Source organism: Eubalaena glacialis, chromosome 2 (genome assembly GCF_028564815.1).
Source record: "Eubalaena glacialis isolate mEubGla1 chromosome 2, mEubGla1.1.hap2.+ XY, whole genome shotgun sequence".
NCBI classification, from domain to species: domain Eukaryota; kingdom Metazoa; phylum Chordata; class Mammalia; order Artiodactyla; family Balaenidae; genus Eubalaena; species Eubalaena glacialis.
This window is the reverse complement of record NC_083717.1, coordinates 5,675,687-5,699,709: the sequence shown is the minus strand read 5'-3', so window position 1 is coordinate 5,699,709 and position 24,023 is coordinate 5,675,687. Positions and strand designations below refer to the sequence as shown.

General features: G+C 42.3%; 1 protein-coding gene across 1 annotated transcript in view; it reads right to left on the bottom strand.

The window, feature by feature from the left end:
- Window positions 1-24,023, bottom strand: part of CUBN (cubilin) — a 266,365-nt gene that overhangs the window by 119,087 nt on the left and 123,255 nt on the right. Inside the window, exons 32-36 of the mRNA XM_061178156.1 lie at window positions 7,570-7,729; window positions 5,654-5,767; window positions 3,823-3,933; window positions 2,369-2,497; window positions 1,226-1,358 (exon numbers count right to left, since the gene is read on the bottom strand). Coding sequence (XP_061034139.1) covers window positions 1,226-1,358; window positions 2,369-2,497; window positions 3,823-3,933; window positions 5,654-5,767; window positions 7,570-7,729 — 647 coding nt within the window. The remainder of the gene's footprint in view (window positions 1-1,225; window positions 1,359-2,368; window positions 2,498-3,822; window positions 3,934-5,653; window positions 5,768-7,569; window positions 7,730-24,023) is intronic.

The window sequence follows — 24,023 nt, the reverse complement described above, 5'->3', positions numbered from 1 at the left end:
TCTTGGATTTATGTGGCACACCTAAAGAAATCACTGAACCCTGATTATACCTGTACATCACCTGGTGACCTGAAAGTAAAGATTTTCTGGAATTGAAGCAGACGAAACCTGATGAGACAACTTTCCCAAGATATACTTTTGAGGATGACATAAGGCTTCAGATGATCTCCAATGTCTATGATCTTGATATCATATGAACTTTAGATAAAAAGCACCTGAGAATTCTCCCTCCTACCCCTCCCAATTACTCAGACGTGACCTTAATAGATTTTCAATCTGTCCACTTTCCCTCCGACATGAGATACTATACCAGGAAAGGTCCTTCCTGATGTTGACACACAAAAATCCACTGAAACTAGAAACCCTGACTCTAGATCAGCAATGATTTCAGAGAAAGATTATGATCAAAAGGGGGAAATGTAAAAAATTAATAAACAGAAACCCCAATTAAATAGAGTCAGGATACCAAAAGGGGGAGCTCTCATGCCCTGCAAAAATAGCAGAGTCCAACAGGAAGAAGAAAGACCTCTCTTCTTTCCTGAAGGGCTCAACCAATGAGAAGCCTTGGACTCTCTGTTTACTATAACCCTCTAAACTTCCTTTTCTTCTTTATAGAAGTGTTCTCCTTCTCTCGCAATACAGGGACTTGCACGTGTCTTGCCATGGTTGCAGACCCCAAATTGCAATTCTCTGCTGATCCCAAATAAACTCATCTCTGCAATTTCCTGTTGATCCTAAATAAACCCATCTTTGCAATTCTCTGCTGATACCAAATAAACACATCTTTTCGACAAAGGTGGATTAGGATGGGGATAAGACATAAGGGTAAAGAAGGCTTAATTGAGATGGGGATTTCTGCTGGAAGAAAGAATGTTAGTGATGCTCTGAAAGAATCTAAATGTTCCTAATTAAAAAAAAAAAAGATAAAATTAATGTTATCTGAAAATGAGAATTCCAAAAATTAATGTACCAAGAGCTCAGGCATATACTCTTGGTAATGTTAGGCAGGACTCTAAAACCACTGCAAGAGAATTATAATGCTATTTATAACTTAAACTATGACTAAAACAGAGGAAATATGGAAACAGACTTCCTGAAGTTCCCACCATATTCTCTAACAGTTGTTTGGACAGATATGTTATTAGTTGTCCATCCTATTAGTAACAGTGCTTCCTTCCTGCAGATTCATTCTCCCTGAAACAATATACTATAAAAAAGGATTTACATAAAAGACAGCTGGAGCTGGTTGCCAGGGGAACTGACAATGTTCCAGACACATTCCACATTAGAGGGATAAATTTCTGGGTAGCCAGGGCTGTTGAAGACGCCTTCAGCCATGTGGAAGATGCCACCACAAGCTAGAAGAAAAGAGAAACAAAGTGAGTGGCAGAGTAAATATTGAATACAAGACACCATAAGATAAAGGAGAAAGAACACTAGAAGAGCTGATAGCAGCGTCAAAGGATATGCCATTTTCATTTCATAATAAAAAAAATCCATATCATATATAATAAGGAAAAGATTCTGAAACCTGAACACTAAAAGCCACAGGGTATGGTGGCTTAGGAGGAATCTCGGTAGTTTCTTTTCCAAAAGCCTGTTCTCCCTGTGAACTATAACTTTATGTAATAAAAGACTCATTTTAATTCTGTAGCCCCTCGGTATTTCTGACCAGGATGATCTTCACCCCTGGCCTAGAACTGAAGGCAGTATTTCAGCTTTTCCTTCTCAGGAGAGCACAGAAACATGCACAAATCTCCTTGGTGTTCTAAGGCTTTTAGCTGCTAACAACAAGGCAGCCAGCAGCTGACAAGCAGCACTCTCCTGGCTAAGAGCCCCTGCACTGGGTGCTCCTCTTTCCCCTCCTCCCCATATGCCCCCATCCATCCTGCATCAGTGACAACACCCAGCCCTGCCTGAGCGCAGCTGTGAGGCCAGGGAGACTAAAGAACAGCAGGTGTCCACCCGTAAGAGATGCCATCAGACACTGTCCATCAGGGGCTCCCTTAACAAACATATCATGAAGGAGAACAAGGAGACACCGACAAGCAAGTCACCCAAGATCATTCCAACCAGTTCTCCCCACTTCCAGAGCTCATCCGTGTAGCATTAGTCACCATTGCCAAGGTATGGGAACAACCTAAGTGTCCGTCGATGGATGAATGGATAAAGAAGATGTGGTATAGAGTTCACTACTGTTAGACTTTACAAGCATGTTAACCTAATTTGAAAGACAGTAAGGTTAGTCATAGAGGGGATCTAGGAAACTAGTTCAGAACACTGAATGTAGAAGAATCCCAAATAATGAACCAAGGATTTTCTACACATTTCTCTTAACCTAGTAGCACCATTTGCTAACGTTTCTTACCTGATGTTGATGCAGCATATGTGGCGTGGAAACCACCAAAATTCGCTGTAGAATCCGAGACGAACCTCAGTGTCAGAGCATTGCTGAAGGAAGTGATGGGGTGGGGCATGGAGGGGCCACAGTATCGGCCTAAATAATGAAGACGATGACAAGGAGAATGAATGATGACAAGTAAACACATATTTTACTAGAATCACAAGAGACCAAAGCAAACAGAAGAAACCACTATTAGGAGAAACACTTAAATCAGGGTCAGTGTTGGGGATGATGCCTGATAATTCAAAATAAGCTATGAATACAAGCATAGGGGAGATGATTTATAAACATGGTAAAGAACGTTAGGGGGAGGAAGAGTAATACAGATGACCTCCAAATGTAACTAATGCTAAACTCTCCAGTGCCGTAGGGACCTGCACAAATAAATGTGCTAGTACTTAAAAGCAACATATAAGAGCAGAGAAGCATGTGGATGTTGGAACCAAAACACCTGGATTCAACTCCCGGCTCTGCCACTTACCAGCTGCATGACCTGAGTCAAGTTACTTAAGTGCTCTGTGCCTCAATTTCCCCACTTGAGAAAGGGGAACATTGATAACAATGAAATCCTATATCATAAGGGTATGAGGATTAATTGAGTTACTGTTTATAAAGTTCTTAGGATAGCACTCAGCACAAGGTGTTATATAAGTGTCCATTAAATAATATAGCCTCAACCTCAGTTAAATGCTTATAGACAAAAATCTCAAGGAATACAATCAGAAGTCTGCAGAGAGCAGAGAGTATTCCTCAATTGCCTGTTATCATCTCAGGCACTGTTCTGGGCACCGGGAATAAAGCAATGAGCAAAACAAAGTCTCTTCTCTGATGGAGCTTGTATTCTAGTGCAGGATGAGAACCTTGGATGACAAAGCTCAAATAGGAGTGACTCATGGAGAATGTTTAAATAACCTGAGATTATTTTGCTTGAGAACATTTCAGAAACTATTTAGCAGCAACCCCTAATTTTTACTGGGATGTTTTACAAACAGAACTCTAGATTACCTATCTACTATCTATCTATCTATCTGTTACTTTGTTTCCACTGAGGATAAAACCAAAAGAAACATGCTCAGTTTGAATGTGAGAACTGTGGTCAAATGTTAATAAGAAATTTCTCAGAGAATGCTACCTAATGCTGGAATGGACTGCATTTCACTACTGTCTAAAGCAATCGCAACTTTCAATTAAAAAAATATGTATATAAACTATGCATGTCCTTGAATATGAACAAGCTGAGTTTCTTGAACACCATATTACATCCTGCTTTCCTAGCCTCTCATTATCTTTACATGGCTTACGATGCTCTTCATAGTTATTGGAAACATTCTAACCTGGAACGGCAGCATATACACATGTAAGCACAGACACTGTAAAAAGCCAAGGCCACAGATGTGAGCGAGTGAGCACGGCAGTACCTCGGAGGGGCGCGTCATCGTGACTGCCGTCCAAAATCTCTAAAAAGTCTCGAGTACACGTTGTGCTGCTTTCAAGTCCAAAGTGGCTAAAGGAGAGGGTGATATGATTGACTGAAAGGGAAAAAGAGAAGACGCTTTAATAACGTTCTGGCAAACAAAACATATGGGGAATGATATTTCACCTCTGATCCTTTCTCCTGCTGGTTCTGCAGCAGGGAAGCCATGAATCTGGCAGATGTGCACAGGGGGACGGACGGGGGAGGGGGGTGAAGAGGAAAAGTAACAACGGCTCTGCTAAAAGCTTTCCTTTGAAGAGTAATTGAATCCATGCTTTTGAAAATGTCTGTAGATTCTGAAACGCTGGTACTGGGAAGAGAACCCTTGGGTCGGTTTATTTCTTGGACGATGGGGAATGGATCCACTGTTGCTGTGTTCCTCTCAGAAGTATTTTTCTTAATAGAATAGTTTCCTTAAATTCTGATTCTTTACCTGTGCTTGTCAGTAAGACACATTTTCCTCTCCGGCACACGTATCCTAGCATTCTCAGTGTTACTTTAAGGCCAGAACCGGGGAAATGGAAGTTCATTCATTTATAAAGAGAGCTTTGAATTACTTGCAGAAAGGTACGTGCCTGGGTACATTTTCCTTTTGTTTTCTTCCAGGGTCCCAAATCTTCAGAATAGGATCTTTCCCTATTGCTGTCTTTATACCAGTGACCTCTTTCATCTAAATGCTTTACAACTGTTTAGAAATTAGCCTTAGGTGCAAGACTGTGGGACTCGAGGCAGGGGACTTCTTTATTCAAGGCTCAGTTCCTGGCTACTTTCTTTGCCTAAGGATTACATCACTGACCTCCAAATGACATGCAGGGCAATAAAGATACCATTCTGTTAATGCTTAACATGCCTAGGAAAAATGTTAGAGAATATTTAAGCCAAACTCTTCTTTTTTTAGATGAGCTAATGGGGCTTCATCAGCATCAGTGACTTTCCTATTATCACACAGGTCATTCATTAGAGAGCAGAGTAAAGAACTTAATGCCTTTCCCACATTACGTCTGAAATCATCAATTTTTCCTGAAAACCTCAAGGAAGGGCAGGGCTCATTTGAAACAGGGTTCATAATGGCCCTGGGATCACCCTCTTCGCAGTCATTTTGCTTGAGTCCTTAGGGGTCTCCTCACTTTCTCTGTAAAATGTGGACAGTAATCCTTACTACCAGATTGTTACCAGAGCAGAAAATAAGATTCTAGGATTCTAAAAAGAACACAATGTAAGCACGTATTAAATGTTTCTTAAGGCCTATGCTGGGATTTTTTAAAAATACGTGCATCACAGGCGAGACCAGGTTTTATAATTAACTTCCACCTTGATTGAAGACCAATATGCTCATAGCGCTGCATCTCCAAACTACGAGTTATTAATTTTCCAGTCTATGGTTCTTATTGTTCATTTATTCACTTAGCAATTGCCTTGAGCATCTACTACACTCAAGGCACAGGTGTCAAAAACTATTTATTTATCCACTATTTTTGCTTACCCCCAATCTCACACGCCTGTCATTTCAACTAGGTTATAGGTTTTTGCTTTGTTTCGTTTCCTTTGCTAGGCCTTGGAATTTAAAAAATAATTAAATTAAGAATAAACAGTAAAAGTTACTTCCTACCAGATTAGGAAACCCTTGTTCTTGTGCACATCAGGAAATGGGACTTCCAAAAACAGGAGAGGAAGGCCATCAATTGTTACCACCGAGGAGATAAGAACATGAGTCATAGCTGGACTTTCCCACAGACACCAAGCGTCCTGGATTCTTTTTTATTTTTGTTACTTACACGGAGGCTGGGCTTGAATTATCCAGCTGCAGTTCTGATTGTTTGGATAGTTGGCAGGGAACAGGGGAGAGGATATCGTATCAACGGAGTCGGTGAGGATGTAGCCGCCACAGGCTGAGGGACACACAAGCGCACACATATGTCACACACTTTTGATTGCTGCTGACTCTCCAAAACAATTATTTGAAGAATGAAAGCATAAATGATGTTTCCTTATTTCTAAAAGGCATGTCAAGGAAGTTCTCTGCCAAGAAAGCTGCACATAAACCATGAGAAAGTGGCAACATACTCTACGTTTATAACAGTATTCTTCAGTTACGGGAAGTGGGGAGTGGCAAAGAACAACAGATTAAATGGCTATGAATTGCCTGAACCATTCAACAAAACGCTGGCACTGATTCACTTACTCTGCCCACTTGCAAATTACAGACATAGGGATAATCTCTTTACGACTGACTTCTTTTGTAGGAAACTAAATATTCAGTTGAAAGAGACTTCATAAGGGCGACTGTGTGTCATCAGGGATGTGCAGAGCCCTGTGGGAGTAGAAGACGGGGGGTGTACAAGGCATCTCATGGCGCAGACAGCACTGAAGGAGGATTCGGGGGTGAGGAAGAGTGGTCCAGGGCAGCCTGAGCAAAGACAGAGGAGGGCAGGGGCTGCACCACACACGCTTGACTGAAGCATGGGGCACGTGAGGAGGATCGAGCGATGCTGGAAAAAGACCAGGGCAGATTCTGTGCCCGTGGGGAACATCCAGAGAAGCTTGGGCTCCACGCCCTGGTCGGTGTGGAGACAGGACAGACAATGGAGCACTAGGTCAGGATCAGAACTCGCTACTGCACGTTGACTTTGGAGGAATATGGGAGAAGGGCAGGTAAGACCAGGAGGCTGCTATAATAGCCCAGAGAAGACCCACTGGGGACTTCTTTGCTATGAAGCAAAACGTAAGTGATTAATTAAATGAAAAGAAAGAGTGTTGAGAAGCTGTTCTTTCTTTGAAAGAACTTCACAGTCTGTCTTGCTCCAAAGCCTTCAGTGCACCTTGGGGAGACCTCAATCCAGAAACTCTTCCTAGCCAGGGCTCTTTACTGCAGAATCCGGGCAAGCAAGTCCACTGAAACAGATGAAATGACTATACAGACCACACTTGTTTGAAATGACAAGGATCCTCCAAATAAAAATCAGAGGCATATTAAGGGGACAATGACCCGCCCAGCTCTGGGTTCCATCCCTGACAGTGGAACAAAGGGTTAATCTCTAAAAGTCCCAGATGAAAGGCAATGGGTGAAAAGGTCTACTAGGAAGTGGTGCTTTAAGGAAAAAAAATGGGGAATTTCCTGGCGGTCCAGTGGTTAGGATTCAGCGCTTTCACTGCCGTGGCCCGGGTTCGATGCAGGCCACGTAGCGCGGCCAAAAAAAAAAAGAAAAGAAAAAAGAAAAAATCAATGGAAAACAATACTGATTCTTCAGGTGGAGAGCGACCACTACCTTGAGGGTTAGAACCTGACTTCATATTACAAGAAAGTCTTGTAATTTATAGTGGCGTATCTCTTAGCATAAAACTTTGGATAAATACTAGATAATATATCTGTGAATAAATGAATCTGCATAAACACTTCTTTAATAGTGTCTCTAATATTAAAGGCACTTTTAAGTGTTATTCTGAAAATTTGCTTGAGAGATACAGAGATCCCAAGGAAGTTCACATCACCTAAGTTAGACAAAGGAAAAGTTAAAAGTATCAACAGTTGGAATCATTGCAAACCATGGTTCCTTTGTTCTACTTAAATCGTCGCATGTTAAGTAGAAAGCTGGGACCGATTTCTGAGGACCGGTCTCATTTTACTGCAGCACCAAGAGGGGCACTTAAGAACAGATGGTTTGTGCTTCCGGGAGACCCACGCAGAACTTGCCTTGTCTGAAGTGAGCGCGGAACCCCCGGCTCTGTCTGGAAGGGCCAGACTGAAATCGCAGGAAGAGGCTGTTTCCCGAAGAGGTGATGGGGTTCCTCAGCTGCTGTCTTCCACACACACTGGCAAGGCGAGGGGCTGCGGAGCTTAAACCATCAAATGCCTACAAAGAAAGAACACAGGGAACACACTGGTTCAGAACTTCAGATCTGCCTCTACAAGGCGCCTGTTCCGTGGAGTACCTGCACATCGGTGGCCTAGTAGAAAACACATTTGCTGGAATCCAGTGCTTCATATTATTGTCTTGTCAGTCAGGTCCATTGGAGTGTCTGAGTCTTTGGTCATCTCTAGGAAAACTGTAGGGATTTCAGTAGGAGTTTCTGTGCCTGAGAAACTTGCCATTAGATCCCTGGATGTCTTTATAAATGCCATGCCTTTCCCTGCTTTCTTCCTCTCCTGACTCCAGCGCAGTTACATCGTGGGCCATGCTCACATGTGCTGATACAAGAATGAATATGGAGCAAATACATAAGAAATAATGAGGAGGAATCATTCATTTTCAGAAACCCAGCATTTGCTGGAACTTTACGCTCTTCACGGGGTCATGGTCAAGAGGAAGAGAAATGGTAGAATTCTTTCAAATGACATAGTGATGTGACGCTGATTTAGAAAATTACCTCATTATTTTAAAAACTATATTGGGCTCTGTGCTGCCCAGTTCTGTGCTGGGACTTAGCTGACCTTCCATATGTGCCAGTGGAACAGAGTTTACATCACAGACCCCCAAAATTGCTGTACTGGTGTGTGAAACTGAAGCTTGCACATTTCCTTGGGACTCTGTGCGTCCGGTGTGAATCTTTGAATGCTCTTATGTGTAAACCGGGGGGAAATGAGTTCTTTGTCTCTGGACGATAATAATAATGACAGCAACCATTCATTAAACGTACACTATGAGCCAGGAACTGGATTCAGCCTTTCACATATACTATCCAGTTTCCTCCTCCCCAGATTCCCTCCATTTTCAAGAAGAGGATAACGGATGCACAGAGAGCTCACTGATGTGACCAAGACACACAGTTCCTAAGAGGTAGCCGGACACAGGGAACCAGACAGCTAGGTTCTGGAGTCCAGAATTAAACCTTTCGTTTTGTCCAATGCAAGATTTCAATTAAGCAAGATAGATGCATCAGCTGGCCAACCACCAGGGTGGGAGTAAAAGTATGAGGTTAAAATATGACTGTTTCATGCAAAATAAATTGCCATTTACATTTCATAAGACAGCCCTGGGAGAAAATAGAAAGTCAGGAACTTAATACAAGGAAGGTACACACAAATGACTTTAGGATACCTAGTGATGATTACAATCAGTGTTCTCTTTAGCACGTAAGTATGACTGGGAGGTTATTCTCAGTTTAATTTATATGAGCACGTGAGTAAAACATCAATAGGGTTTTTAACTCTCTAATGAGGGGGCGAAAACTTTTACAATAACGAATTTCATATAAATGCTCTGGAGCATCACTTCTTTTTTCTTTTTCTTTGTTTCCCTCAATGTCCTAATTTTAAAATCTATATATCCAATAAAACTTTAAAACTGATTTTCACTCAACATTTAAAGGTTGATTACAAACTAAATTATATATTCTCAACCAATTCAAAATATAGTTTCCAATCTAGTGTGACTGCCTCTTTTGAATACCTTGAATACCTTAAATAGGAGCCAAAACCACACACAAGCCATCATTACACAACCTCTTATACTACATTTACACTGCAAACTACTCTCAAATATTACCACCATTGGTTTAATCCAAGATTTATTTATCTCTGTACTTGGTTTTAAACTTTCCTAAGGTTATAGCTATAACAACCTAGGATTTCAGTAATGTTATATTAATACTATCTTGCTTTAAAGAATACCCTCTTAAAACATCTGGGGTCCAGGGGTCTGGGGAATATGGCAATTGACCCTTGGTCAAGACTGCTTGTACAAGACTACTTGCTTCTCTCAAGGTGATTGGTTTGTTTGCTTAAAAGAGCATTTCTTAAACTTTAGTGGAACATGGGTTCTATGAGGTTTATAGACGTCCCCAACAAAAACAACAAACAACACCCAACGATACACACACATTCAGAGGATTTTTACAAGTCCATGAACTCACAAAGGCAAGACTCCTCTAGTTTCCTTTATTTCTCTCCAAATTAAGAGGGCTAGGGAGTAAGTAGATATTGTTCCTTCCCTTTCTAAGTTGTCTTTTTCTCTCTGAATGGTTGAAATCCTCTTAAGGCAAAATAAGGAAGGTAGAAAGTGAAGGCGAAAGTCATTCAGAAAGTCACACGAATGAACCATTTCCCTGGAGGTTCTTTAAAAGAACACATCTTCTAGGAGGTCTACATGTTTCCAGCCCCTCCTACCCCCGAGATCCTGGAATCACAGGACTTTGGCTGAAATTCATACACCTGGGGCATTACTTCACAAGGAACAGATCCAAGATAGAAGGTTTCCAATGTCCCTAAATCAAAATTGTATACCAATGTCACCCTACATTTGGTTAGCATGTTGTAATTTTACAAGCACCAGTGCAAACATCCCTAAAACTAGGCCTCAACAGCATGTGATGTTTTTCGTTTTTTTAGTGAAGAAAGTGAGACTTCACAAGTGTGCTAGCTATTAAACTATTGTCTCATCCAATGGGAGCTGGTGACCCAAGATCACGGAGCTACTGAGTAGCAGAACCAGGGACTTAATTCTTCTCTCTCCGAATTCTATATTATATCACGTGACTTCTCTTTACAATGTGTACGATAGTTATTACGTTATATGTTCCTAATTACCATTTTATGAAAGTGTAAGACCTCACGTTATCAGGGAGACAGCTGGGGTCTTTTCTTTTTTAACAGTTTGGAATAGCAGTCCTTTTATTTGAGAGTGTTCTTATCATTTGTAATATCAAATCAATTTAATCTTTAATTTATAAAATTATGAGGAATCCAACCTCCACTGAGTTATCAAGCTCCGAGCCCAATGTGATTCTATTTTGCCATAATCCCATACTGAAATGCTGATTTTACCAATAGGTACTTGAAAAGATGCTCAAGACAATTATCACCAGGAAAATGCAAATCAAAACCAGAATGAGATATCATCCCACACCTGTCAGAATGAAGGTCATCATCAAAATGACTAGAAATAAGTGTTGGTGATAATGTGGAGAAAAGGGAACCCTGGTGCACTGCTGGTGGGAATGTAAATTGGTGCAGCCACTGTGGAAAACAGTATGGAGGTTCCTCAAAAAACTAACAATAGAGCTACCATATGATCCAGCAATTCTATTCCTAGGTATTTATCCAAGGAAATGAAAACACTAATTTGAAAAGACACGTGCACCCCAATGTTCACTGCAGCACTATTTACAATAGCGAGGACATGGAAGCAACCTAAGTGTCCATCGACAGAAGAATGGACAAAGATGTAGTACATATATACAATGGAATATTACTCGGCCATAAAAAAGAATGAAATCTTGCCATTTGTGACAACATGAACAGATCTAAAGGGTATTGTGCTAAGTAAAATAAGTCAGACAGAGAAAGACTACTACTATATGATCTCACTTGTACGTGGAATCTAAAAAATAAAACAAATGAACAAATATAACAAAACAGAAACAGCTATAGATACAGAGAACAAACAGGTGGTTGTCAGAGGGGACGGGGTGAGGGGAGGAGAGAAATAGGTGAGGGAGATTAAGAGGGACAGACTGCCAGTTACAAGATAAATGAGTCATGGGGGTGAAACATACAGTGTGAGGAACATAGTCAGTAATAATGTCGTATTTTTGCATAGTGAGGAAGGGGGTCAAAATGTACAAATTTCCTGTTACAAGATGACTAAGAACCAGGGATGTGATGCACAACATGATAAACAGAATCAACACTGCTGTATGTTATATAGGAAAGTTGTTAAGAGTCAATCCCAAGAGCTCTCAGCACGAGGACACATACTTTTCCTATTTCTTCTCTTTTGTGTCTCTATGGGATGACGGGTGTTCACTAAACTTACTGGGGTCAGCACTTCACGATGCATGTAGGTCAAATCATTATGCTGTACACCTCACCTTACACAGTGCTCTGTGTTAATTATATCTCAATAAACCTGGAAGAAAATAAACTTGATGTAAAATTTGCAAAAAAAAAATTATAAGGAAAAAACTGCAGGGAAGAGAATAGGAGAAATCTTGTTGCTATTTTTTTAAATTCGAAAGTCATAAAAATTATCAGTATGCATTTCCTTTACTTCTATTTAGTTCCCAAGGCAGAGCTAGCAAATTATATTATTACTGGCTACACACATAACATATTCACATAGCTTATAGATATATAAGCCTTATTTAAGTCTACTGCCAAGAGTTTCCTGGGCCTGGGAATTGATTTTCTGATCTGTTGCTTAGGTGGTAAAAAGAGAAATATACAAAACAAACAAACAAAAAAACTGCACATTGCGACTAACTCATTTCTAGATAACTCCAGTAAAATAAAATTTTGAAATTGAATCCACAAAAGAAAAAGTAGCCACCATCCGTGGGAGTTCCAACTACAGGAGCTCTAAAAACAGGCAGATGGAGTTAAGCAGTAATCTAATTTCTTACTAAAGTTAATCAGTGTCTTTACAAAGTATCCAGAGTCTGTCACATTTCCAGATACCAGCACATACATTAAAAATACCTGAACTTACCTTTATCATACAAAATAGGAGACTTTTTAAAAGAACAGAACCAGACACATAACAGACAATAAACGTCTGATGTACAAATGAGTAAGTAAATATCAGATATAAGAGTCTATGACCTCTGAGAACAAAGGACTAAGGTTGAGGAAAACCCAGGGTTAAGAAAAAAGGCTGCTCCTTCTCTCGTGGATTGGGCAGTATAAACGCATAGCAGGCATGATAGCGGGGAAGAGGTTATTCACAGTGGGAAGGAGGTCAAGTGGAGCTGCTTTCCGGGCACAGAGGGCAGTGGAAGAGGCTCCAATCAAGGTCAGGGGCCAGGCCACACACACGGTACCCAGGTGCCCTCTCACGGGCTGTGCCAGCCCCTCACCAGTACCACGAGAGAAGGAGGACGGCGGAAGGTGGGTGAAGGACACCGGACCGACCCCCAAGGCCCAGAGTATCCAGAACACATGACATTACGGTGCCACCGGGGACCGTCTGTACCCTGAGCTGTAGCCAGAAGGTAGAACTGAGCCAAACATTTATGAACTTTAATACTTGATGCTTTTTAATGTTAAGGAGATCTGAGTAAATATCAACCCCTTCTCAAAGCTGACACGTGTCAACTTCAGCGCAAAATGATGGGGAGGAAAACCATTCAGGTGAGCGACCAGCACCCCTTCCTGATGATGCTTACAGAGGCCAATGGTCAGAGTCCAAGGACCGGCAATTTGAGAAAATAAAGGAGCCAAGCAAAGGGAACCTTTCGCCTTTCCATATACTTACTGACGATGGAAATATGCATTATTTAACAACATGCATTCTTTAAAAGCAGGTGGCAGAATTCCTTTTAAAGAGAAAAAAACAGAAGGTGTTTGTTTAGCAAAACACCCTCGCAGGCTCGCAGAGAGTGACCGCCAGGGGAGAGATGCTACGTGACGTTGCTGTGGACAAGTCTCTCTCCTCTCTGTCCTCCAGCTGCCTAATCTGTAAAACTGGATTGACATGAGAATATAGTTCACACTGTTCATCAGCATTAAATAAGTTAAAGACATAAAGGTACGTCGGGTCGTTTCTGGCACACAGTAAGTACTTAATAGATATTAGCCTCTGCTATTAAAGTGGGACGAAGAGAGCGCTAAATTGCTGTTTAGGAAATGGATAAAACATCGTAGGGAGGGAACGGGAAAGCTAGGGAGGCAAAGACAAAAAGAGGTCCAAAGATGGGGGTTCATCCAGCAAAACGGGAGCCTGAGTTGGAGACATAATCCATGAAAACTGCCCAGCTGGGGCGGTGGGGTGGGCATAGGGTGGCAACTTCTGACCTGGCCCCCAGTGGTTCATGCCCTGTGCAGTCTCCTCCCTGGAGGATGGCATGGACCTAACGACCTGCTTCTGATAAACAGGACAAGGTCAGAGTGAGGGGTGTCACTGCCATGGCTCGGTTGGGTCAGATGGACCCTTGCACCTTGCTGGCAGCCTCTCTTGCTGGCGCTGTCCCCCGCGCCCTGTACTGCTCGCCCTGATGAAGCAGCTGCTGTGTTGTGAGATGCTCTGCAGAGAGGCCGCGTGGCGAGGGGCTGAGGGAGGCCTCTAGCCACAGCCTGCAAAGAACCGAATCCTGCCAAGGGCCACGTGGTAAGTCACACCGGGGTTCCTGACCCGCAGAAACTAAAATTATTGTTGTTTTGAGCTATTACGTTTGGGGATATGTTTTTAGGCAGCAACAAAGAAGCAATCCAGGGGGTGTGAAATGAGGGACTGAGCAAGGAATGAACACTGGAGTTTTTAGGGCAAGGATGTCTAATATCACATTTTAGCTCACCTGCAATATTTAGGCAAAGTCTACCATATAAAAGAGCCTCATGTGTGTAGTATTTTGGAGAAATAAAGAAAAGAGGTCTAAACCCCAACTTTTTCTTAAAAAGGGGTAGAGAGAAAGGGAACGGCCATAAGAAGCAAGAGATAGAGGCCTTGAAATGTAAACAGTGACAAGAAATGGACACCTGGGTGACCACTCCCCCCGCCTCACCTCTCCACACAAGAGTCCCTGGAAATATTATGGGATGATGGGTTTCCCAGGCCTCTGAGTCTCCCTTCCCTCACCTGGAGCGACGCCCTGTGTCACCTTCCACTGAAGGGACCAAAAGTCATTCATGGAACTTAGTGACTTGGAAATTACTTGAGGTCTAAGGGGTGACTGGATGTAGCGACGGGGCAGCCGGAGGGCCGGCTGAATTGTGTACACAAAGGGAAGAAATGGAGACAGAGTGGCACCTCCACTGTCCTTGGAACCGCTGGCTCTCCCAGAGGAGCTGCAGTGGTGACGGTGACGTGCCTGGCGCGAGATGCGCATTCAGCGAATGTGTTACCCTGATGCCGAATGCCATTGTTTTCTTTCCTTGTTTCTCCCTTAGTTCTTTGGAAAGTAAAGCTATCACAGCTTGCTCAAGAATTCATAAGATCCCTTAATGTAGCAGGTTGAGTTGGGGATGACAAAGTATCCAGTCTAGTTCAGGAAAAACAGTGATTTCTTTAAAAATCTCTGTGTTCCCTCCAAACACTTTCCCTACAACACCAAACCCTGCTCCACAGCACAGCTTCAACAATATTCCAAAAGTGGAGGCTAAGTGGATGTCAACACTCACACTCGTCTCAAACCACACTCTCAGTGCTCAGCCTTCACTGACAGGCTGTGTACGGGATTCGGGCCCATCTGACATTTTCCATCTGACCAACTGAGGCCCAGAGGAGAGCACGGTGATCTTAGGTTCAGAACACCTGGGAAGCACAGGTATCTCGTGGTCAGAACACCTGGAAGCACTCTGAGAGTCAGAACACCTAGACTCCAGTCCTGGATCCATCTGGGATACTTGTTTGTTCTTGTACTTCAGAAGCTTCCGGTTATGAGTTTCATCATCTTAAAAATGGGGGTAGATAATATGAAGGTAAGTTTCTCCTGTTTCATGATAGGAATGCTCACGCATACATTTTTCAGTGGAATCTGGCAACACAGGAAATGTAAAAGCTAGCTCTTTCACTTCCGGGCGTCTACCCGAGACAAACTCTTGCACGATTGCATTCAGAAATATGCACAAGAATGTTCCTTGCTAAGGGTTGCCATAGTACAATATCAGAAGCAACTTAAATGTGCACTAACAGGACATGGGCACGTGACTCATGGCATGTTGACAAAGTTGATAAAGTGGAATCTTGTATGGTGGCAAAAGGAATGCATTAGATCTGAATGCACCACAGTGTAGAAAAACGTTCAAAACAGATGGCTGGATGAAAAGAGTGGATGGAAGAATATGTGTTAGGTTGTATTATGTTCATCAAATAAATAAATGATACAAAATAATTTATTTACTTGATGAACATAATACATTTACTTGATGTACATAATACAACATAACACATATTTGTAAAACATGCAAAATAATATTACATACTGTATACAGATGCACACATACAATGAAAAAGTACCAAAATAGCCATGGGAATTGTAAACACAATTTCTCATAAGTTGGTTTCCTCTGGGCCAGGGGCTGGGAATGGAACAGTGTGGGCTACACATGGGGCCTCACTTTCTCTTCAGGAATGCATTTCTTTTGGGAAAAAAAAAAAAAAAAAAAAGAACTTGAAGCAAATATGGCCAAATATTGAGATTTAGCAAGTAGGATGCTTTTGTTCATGCTATACTTTACATGCGTTGTGTAGTTGATACTTTTCTGTATACTTAAAATATTTCATAATAGAGTGTTCAATTTAAAAAGAGACTCTAAATAAAGGAAATAATGGGAAATGTAGACTAAGATTTACATATAAATATGCTCTTCAGAGCATTATTATAATAAGAAAAGAATAGGAGCAATCTAAGTGATCAATGATAAGCTAGTGGTTAACTCAGTTCTACGGTGTCCATGTAACTGATTATAGGGCCAAAGAAACTATTCTTAAGAAGAAGCATATTAAATAAGCTAAGTGAAAAAAGGCAGGATACAAAACTATATGCAGTTTTATCTTAACTCTCTTTGTGTATGTGTGTATAAGTGTGCATGTATGTGTTTCTGTAGGAAATGAGCCAAAATGTTAATAGTTTGTCTCTGTATTGCAATATTATGGATGCCATTAATTTCTTATTTTTTTCTTTTCTGTATTTTAGAAACTTAGTATGAGGAGCATATAAAAATTTTAAATAACATATATATTTAAAGTGCTTAAGTGTTTAGCCAGACGGACATGTGAATGACCCCATACAGAGACAGGAAAATATGCTACTCGTCTAACCGTACTGCAGTGTCTAAGCCAAGTGGATATTAATGCCATTTAATCTAGTCTTTTGCTGCCTGACAGGAATGTATCAAGGATATGGCTTCTGTTTTAAGATTTCCAAAACATGTGTTAGTTGGCTAATATGTACAACTGTAGTCCAGCCCTCTCTCCAAGCTCTAGGCTCAGCTATCTGACTGCATTCCAGACACCATTGCTGGTATGTTCCATCAACCTTGGAAGTCAATGTCTCAAACTGAAATCATCGCCCCCTCCCCCTAATTCCTCCTGCACCTTCATTTCTTGCCTCAGTAAATGCCAGAAGTATGTACCCGATTGCCGAGCCTTTTTAGATCCCTCCCTTATCCCCCAGTGGAATGGATCCTTCTGGTCTGTTAACTCTTCCTCCGACGTGTCTCTTGGACCCCTTGCCTCCACCTGCCCGCCAGTGTCTTGCTGTGGGACTGCATGCTGTCTTGCCTAGGTCACTGAAGGAGCCTAAAATTTCCCCTGCCTGAATTTGTGTCCCCTGTTAATTCAGTCTCCAAACAACTACCACTGAGCAAGGAGCTTTCTAAAATATAAAATCCAATACAAAAGGAAGGCGGAGTGTCCCGATACATTTTAAAACTGTACTGAATAAAGACGAGCAATCACGGATGCCTTGCTTAGCACCAAGAAGAGTGGCTGGTAGGGGTGCGGCGAGTAGCCCCTCCCCCAGGATCACAGCCCTGGTGATGGAGTGACTCGTGATCCCCTCGCTGAAACACTCATCACTCACAGGCCAAAGCACATGATGAAGCGGGAAAACGAACATTACCCTCCTCAGCGATGTTTGTATTTTCATTTCTAGAAACTGGAATATATTCCTTCAGATCGCTGGAGAAGAGGAGGTGGGAAAATATTCCTACTGCATCTCCTGTCTTCTTGTTTTACTAAGTTTCATCTTGCTCAGGGAGAAAATAAACCAACTATATGTGTGGGTTAAAATTAGTATAAACTGGAGTAAGAAGAAACCATTTCAATTCAGAAGCAAAACACACAGCGTGTTTTACATTCTCCAAAGTATGCCAAGGCTTCACCTTCACTTCAGAGCTAAGCTCTCCATGCAAACAAGTTATAAACGTATATGAATTTGCTTTTATTTTCATTTTCTGCACTATCGTTTTTTTCCTTCTTAACTCATTCGTCAATCTTCTAGAAGGTATCAAAATAAGCCACTTATGAAGTGAAAAAAATTTACCGAGATGATATATCGAAGAGTGTGTGAAAGGTTTTATAATATATTTTTTAAGATTTAAAAAAATACTTTAATATAAAATGAGCCTGTTCACAAACTAACCATGACAGTTAGCAATGAACCAAGGGTTATGGATCCAGGTCTGTGTGCCTAAGGTTCACAGTTTTCAAAAAGATAAGTTTAGACCTTTAACATAGTAGAGTAGTAATAGAAGCAGTAATAGTAGTAATAGAAGCAGTAATAGTAGTAATAGAAGCAGTAATAGTAGTAATAGAAAACTCAGGAGCAGCAGCTAACACTCATCTGTACCAGGCACTGTGACTAATGCTTTAAGCATAATTTTTAAAATTCCATCTTTCTTTCTTTTTTTTTTAACATCTTTATTGGAGTATAATTGCTTTACAATGGTGTGTTAGTTTCTGCTGTATAACAAAGTGAATCAGCTATACATATACTTATATCCCCAGAGCTCCTCCCTCTTGTGTCTCCCTCCCACCCTCCCTATCCCACCCCTCTAGGTGGTCACAGAGCACCGAGCTGATCTCCCTGTGCTATGCGGCTGCTTCCCACTAGCTATCTGTTTTACATTTGGTAGTGTACATATGTCCATGCCACTCTCTCACTTTGTCCCACCCAGCTTACCCTTCCCCCTCCCTGTGTCCTCAAGTCCATTCTCTACGTCTGTGTCTTTATTCCTGTCCTGCCCCTAGGTTCATGAGAACCATTTTTGTTTTTGGATTCCATATATATGTGTTAGCATACAGTATTTGTTTTTCTCTTTCTGACTTACTTCACTCTGTAGGACACACTCTAGGTCCATCCACCTCACTACAAATAACTCAATTTCGTTTCCTTTTATGGCTGAGTAATATTCCATTGTATATATGTGCCACATCTTCTTTATCCATTCATCTGTCGATGGACATTTAGGTTGCTTCCATGTCCTGGCTATTGTAAATAAAGCTACAATGAATATTTTGGTACATGACTCTTTCTGAATTATGGTTTTCTCAGGGTATATGCCCAGTAGTGGGATTGCTGGGTCATATGGTAGTTCTACTTTTAGTTTTTTAAGGAACCTCCATACTGTTCTCCATAGTGGCTGTATCAATTTCCATTCCCACCAACAGTGAAAGAGGGTTTCCTTTTCTCCACACCCTCTCCAGCATTTATTCCTTGTAGATTTTTTGATGATGGCCATTCTGACCAGTGTGAGGTGATACCTCATTGTAGTTTTGATTTGCATTTCTCTAATGATTAGTGATGTTGAGCATCCTTTCATGTGTTTGTTGGCAATCTGTATATCTTCTTTGGAGAAATGTCTATTTAGGCCTTCTGCCCATTTTTGGATTGGGTTGTTTGTTTTTTTGATATTGAGCTGCATGAGCTGCTTGTATATTTTGGAGATAAATCCTTTGTCAGTTGTTTCGTTTGCAAATATTTTCTCCCATTCTGAGGGTTGTCTTTTCATCTCGTTTAGGGTTTCCTTTGCTGTGCAAAAGCTTTTAAGTTTCATTAGGTCCCATTTGTTTATTTTTGGTTTTATTTCCATTTCTCTAGGAGGTGGGTCAAAAAGGATCTTGCTGTGATTTATGTCATAGAGTGTTCTGCTTATGTTTTCCTCTAAGAGTTTGATAGTGTCTGGCCTTACATTTAGGTCTTTAAAAAAATTCCATCTTTCTTACAATTCCATTTTGCAGCTGGTAAAATTGAGTCTCAGAAGACATAAGTAACTTGTTTACAGTCACACACTGTGTAGTGTGGAGCCAGTATATGAATTCCATCTGTCTGACCTCTGATCAATTATCATTAAACCAACCAAAAAGATAAAATCAAGTTTTCTTCACTGACAATAGAATATTGAGAGATCATGATTCCAGGAAGCTAGTGACATGTCCGTCGTCTCCTAGAAAGAAAATCCGGGGAAACAGAGTGGAAGTCACCTCTCTCTTCTCTAGACTTGCAAGCAAGCATCCTCAGTGGCCTTTCAGAAAGTCTTATTTGGGGCCCGGGTGGATTTTGGAGTGGCTGGCACCTGTCATGCATTCCACCCCACTGTACATGCACGGGATTCCCAGCGTGCTAACTGAGCCGGCTGGAACGAAGTGGGCACAGTGCCCAGGACCAATCACTAAACCTAACACCCAAATCCCCGATTCCTAACGCGGCTCTAGTCTTGGATCCAGATATACGTCCACTCCTTGTCCTTTCCTGGTCTAACCACAGTCTCGTTAGACCAGCATGGCGTCTTTGCTCACCTCGCCCCTGGCCTAATTGGCTTTCAACCTGGTCTTTCCCCTTTACTTCATTTTTAATTCATTCTCGCAACGCGTGTCTACTGCTTGGATTGCCTTGAAGTTTATTGGGGTCAAGACATGTGGTGGATAAGATCTCAGGGCAGAGAAGACATCATTCACATCAGGCTGCAAAGTCCGTCTGGAGCATGAGAGCCCGTGAAATGTATTCACGTGTGGCAAACGGGAGGAGGGCAACATAGCTGTTAATGGAGCCCCACGTTGGATCGGTAATTGCCGGCGGAGGAAATACTAAGTGACAGGGAGCTGACTCCACCAGGAAATTATCCAAGCTGTTAAAGTCATAAATTTAGGTAAGGAAGGAAAGGGAAATATTGCCCATTACAGCAGCTTTCCTTGGAGGTGGAGGGCGGAGGGTGGAGGCGGCATCGGTTTCCTCCGTGAGTGATGTTTTCCAGCTACGGGCCTCTGAAATGAAATCCCCAGTTCACGGCACACATCCCGTGCCGGGACTCTTGTCACTCCTGTTTCTTTGTTTTACAGGGTGGCACTCCAGCTCCAAATTTTACAGGAGACAAGAAACTCTCATAATTTGCAGTTGTTGCAAACAGGGACTCAAAGATTGCTGGAAACGTTGGTATGAAAAGAAATCCAAGAAGCTCATTTTATTTTCATGAATAAACATACGTTTAAGGAGATGCTGAGCTGAAACACAAACAAAGCTTGTGTCCGCAGATTGAGGACCGTGGCTCCAGTTCAATGATTCTTTGCTCTGGGGATGTAAAGTATCAGCGCGGCTTTTGGTAACTAACTTGGCACCGGAAGGCAAAATGGCTAAGGGGTTACCAAAAGCAAGCCACAAAATAAAACATTTAAAAGAGATTACTGGAGATCTTCCTCAAGTATCAAATGGAAGGTAAACTTTCTGTGGTGAGAAGTAAAGGAAAAAGGGAAGATATGAGAGGGAGAGAGAAAGGGAAAGAGACTGCTTTCTGTCATGGACCTATTTGTGAAACAATACATATTCAAAGAACTGTTGAAGAATTGTTTCTTTGAAGTACTGACTCCTATTATTCCTGTGTCTATTTGCTCAGGTTTGGAAATATCAATGTTTTAAAAGGAAACACATCGTAGGTAATGTCTTAAACAAATAAAATGAAATACGGATACTGTGTCTTACGTTTGCCCTGTCCCACCCTGTGTCTTATTGTCAGGTCGTGTGAGCAACAGGCACTGCAGCTTTGGCGTGGGGGGAATCTGGTTTTCTTCGGTTCAGATCCAGCACTTCGCTTTCCTTCTCCTAGAGCAGCACGAAGAGCTTCAGAAAGAAAACCGTGACTCATGATGTGCCTGTGTTTTCGTACCAGGTCCTGTAGCCCTAGTGGATAGTTTCTCCAGATGAGAGGCCGGACCAGGACCGCGGTCTGCTTGCTTTTATCTGTTTCTCACTGATTCTCACCAGGCAGACATTCCATTGTGCTGAGCAAAGAGGATGTTGAAATCAGAGGCCGGGGGTCTCCGGGGGCCAGTCATGCCGCTGATCTGACTTCTCTCTTCCCCTCTCACACTGGCCTACAACCCGCATTTCTAGGAGGTCAGTGAGAGCTCGCAGAGCTATGTGAATTTAAGGCTCAGGAGAGAGCCTGTAATTAAGCAATTAGGCTGCCAGCCGGAGGTCACTTGAATACTCGGCCTCCGTGAAAGGAAACCTAATGGAGCCGTTTTCATGCTGACCATACAAGTTCTGTGCAGCCCGTGGGTCCCGCTGCCGCCTTAGCAAAAAGCACTCACAGTGTGTCCTTCAGGAGAGCCAGAGATTAATGACGCCAGCCACTCACAGGGACTGAGCAAAAAGTGCACACATATTACCAAATTAGTTGAAACCTGAGTGTAAATTGAGCTTTCTGATGAGCTCCAGATGATGCCATCACCACTTCAATAGCAGCCCCAAAAAATCTAGTTTCTCTCTTTTTTTATTACAGCAGCATGAAATTCTAGAAAACATGCTTCTGCGACGTTATCTAAGTTCTCATGTGGCTCGAAATACTGAGATCGAAAATCAATAATCATGCCAGGGAGTGAACTCCGCTCAACACGCTCGCAATTTTCCACTGAAGGCTGGGATGGCTTTCTCTGGCATCCGCACACATACCTTCCTAACACTATTCCCTGCATCCTGTCCTACTCCTTACAAATAATTCTGAGAGATGGCTGGGTCTCTAATGGGACTCTGCCACTAACTGCGGTTTATCAAGCACATCACTCTGGACTCTGGGCCTCTGAGTTCTTACCGGTAAACTAAGAGACTTGGACCGACTAGGGGACCTCCGAGGTTCCTTCCACCCTGTTACTTGTCTGATACTCATTTAGCTAGCGCCCTGGTAGCTAAGCCAGAGGAGTGTGAGTGGCGCCCAGAACTGGGTCGAGATGCTTGCCGTCCAGAACTGGGTCGAGATGCCTGCCTCACACCTGTCCATCTCATATTCTCAAAACTCTTCAGGGATGGAGGACTTGGGCCTTTCTTTACACCCAAAGCCAGAGGATTGGGTTCTACCTGGCAGAAACAGAACTGCATGTTTCTTACAATACAAGCTACATCAACTGAAAAAAAAAAAAATCCCAGTCATTGTAGGAGCAGAGACCAAAAAAATTCACGTATTCCTGTGTTTGGCCATGCATCTGTTAGTCATTCACGCATCAAACAGACGGATCCTTTGGGCTACAAAGACTGCTGCTGTGGGTTCCGTGAAAGGGGACGGAGGCTGTGTATTACTGCTCCGTGGTTAAATTTTCATCTGTTTCTTCTACTTGCTGAAAATTGTGCCTCTAGTTCCACGCAGCCAAGAGTGATGGCCTAGGGCTCCCTTGGGCTTACGCTGCCTCCACTTAGGACCTCTGGGGACGAGACCTCCTACAAGAAGAGCTCTCTTCCGTACAGCAAGTGGAGTGTGGAGATGACCCCTTAGCCACTGCCCATGGACTTGTGCCCCAGGGGACAAACAGAAGCCCAGTGCTGTGGAGTTGGACTGTGGCCTCCGGAATGAGCCCTCTACTGACATCACCTTCACTACTGACAGACCCTTCGTGTCTGCTCCTCCAACTCCCCCCTTATTCTCCTCTTCCGACCCACAGACACAACTCAGAACTGGATCCTCTCCCCTAGGTCCCCTCTTTCTGCTTGGGCTCGCCAGGCACTTGATTTTATAAGTGAGCAAACTAGCATCCCCAGGCCGTGCAGAGAGTTGAGTGGCGGTGCTGAGCCTGGAAACGACCTCCTGGCAGCGTCTGGAACATAGTGGGCACCAAAGACCGAATGGACGGATGGAACCCAGACCACCTGGCTTCACAGGATGCCCACTTCGCAATTCATGTTCGAGATCCTAACATTTTTCCCAATATTGATAAATGAAGTGTGGGTTCATCCGAAAAAGAGTTCAGAATGGTTCCAGAGTAACCCTAGTTTTATTCCCCTCCCCTGCTATTTTTTCAGTTGGCCTTTACCCTGTGACAGTCCCCTGCGTGTAGACTGTCATTTTTATATTTTACCAAAATACTTACTCTTACTTTAGGATTCCTTGCATTTTAGTGCTGGTCCTGCTGTTAATTTGTACCTGGTCTTGATCCTGACCTCTCTGCACCACGACTTTCTTATTTTTCATATAAGCAGATGACAGTAAATTATCTCTAACCTCTCCTCTTCCGATCTTAACATTCTATGTGTCTGTGTGTTTACAACAATAAACACGATGACTTTTAAAAAGAATATTTCCACTTCTGACAATCCAAACTGATATAGGAGGTTTAAAACCCTGATGGCTGGTCTTATCCAAGCATAATTTACCTTGGTATTGAATAATACACTTGAGCTCTATTAAAAATCCCATGAACACAAACATTATCTGGCAGCAGCATTGGCAGTTGAATATTTTTCTCTTTGCTAATGACTCTGTCTAAGTAGCAGGACCAAGAAATGAAC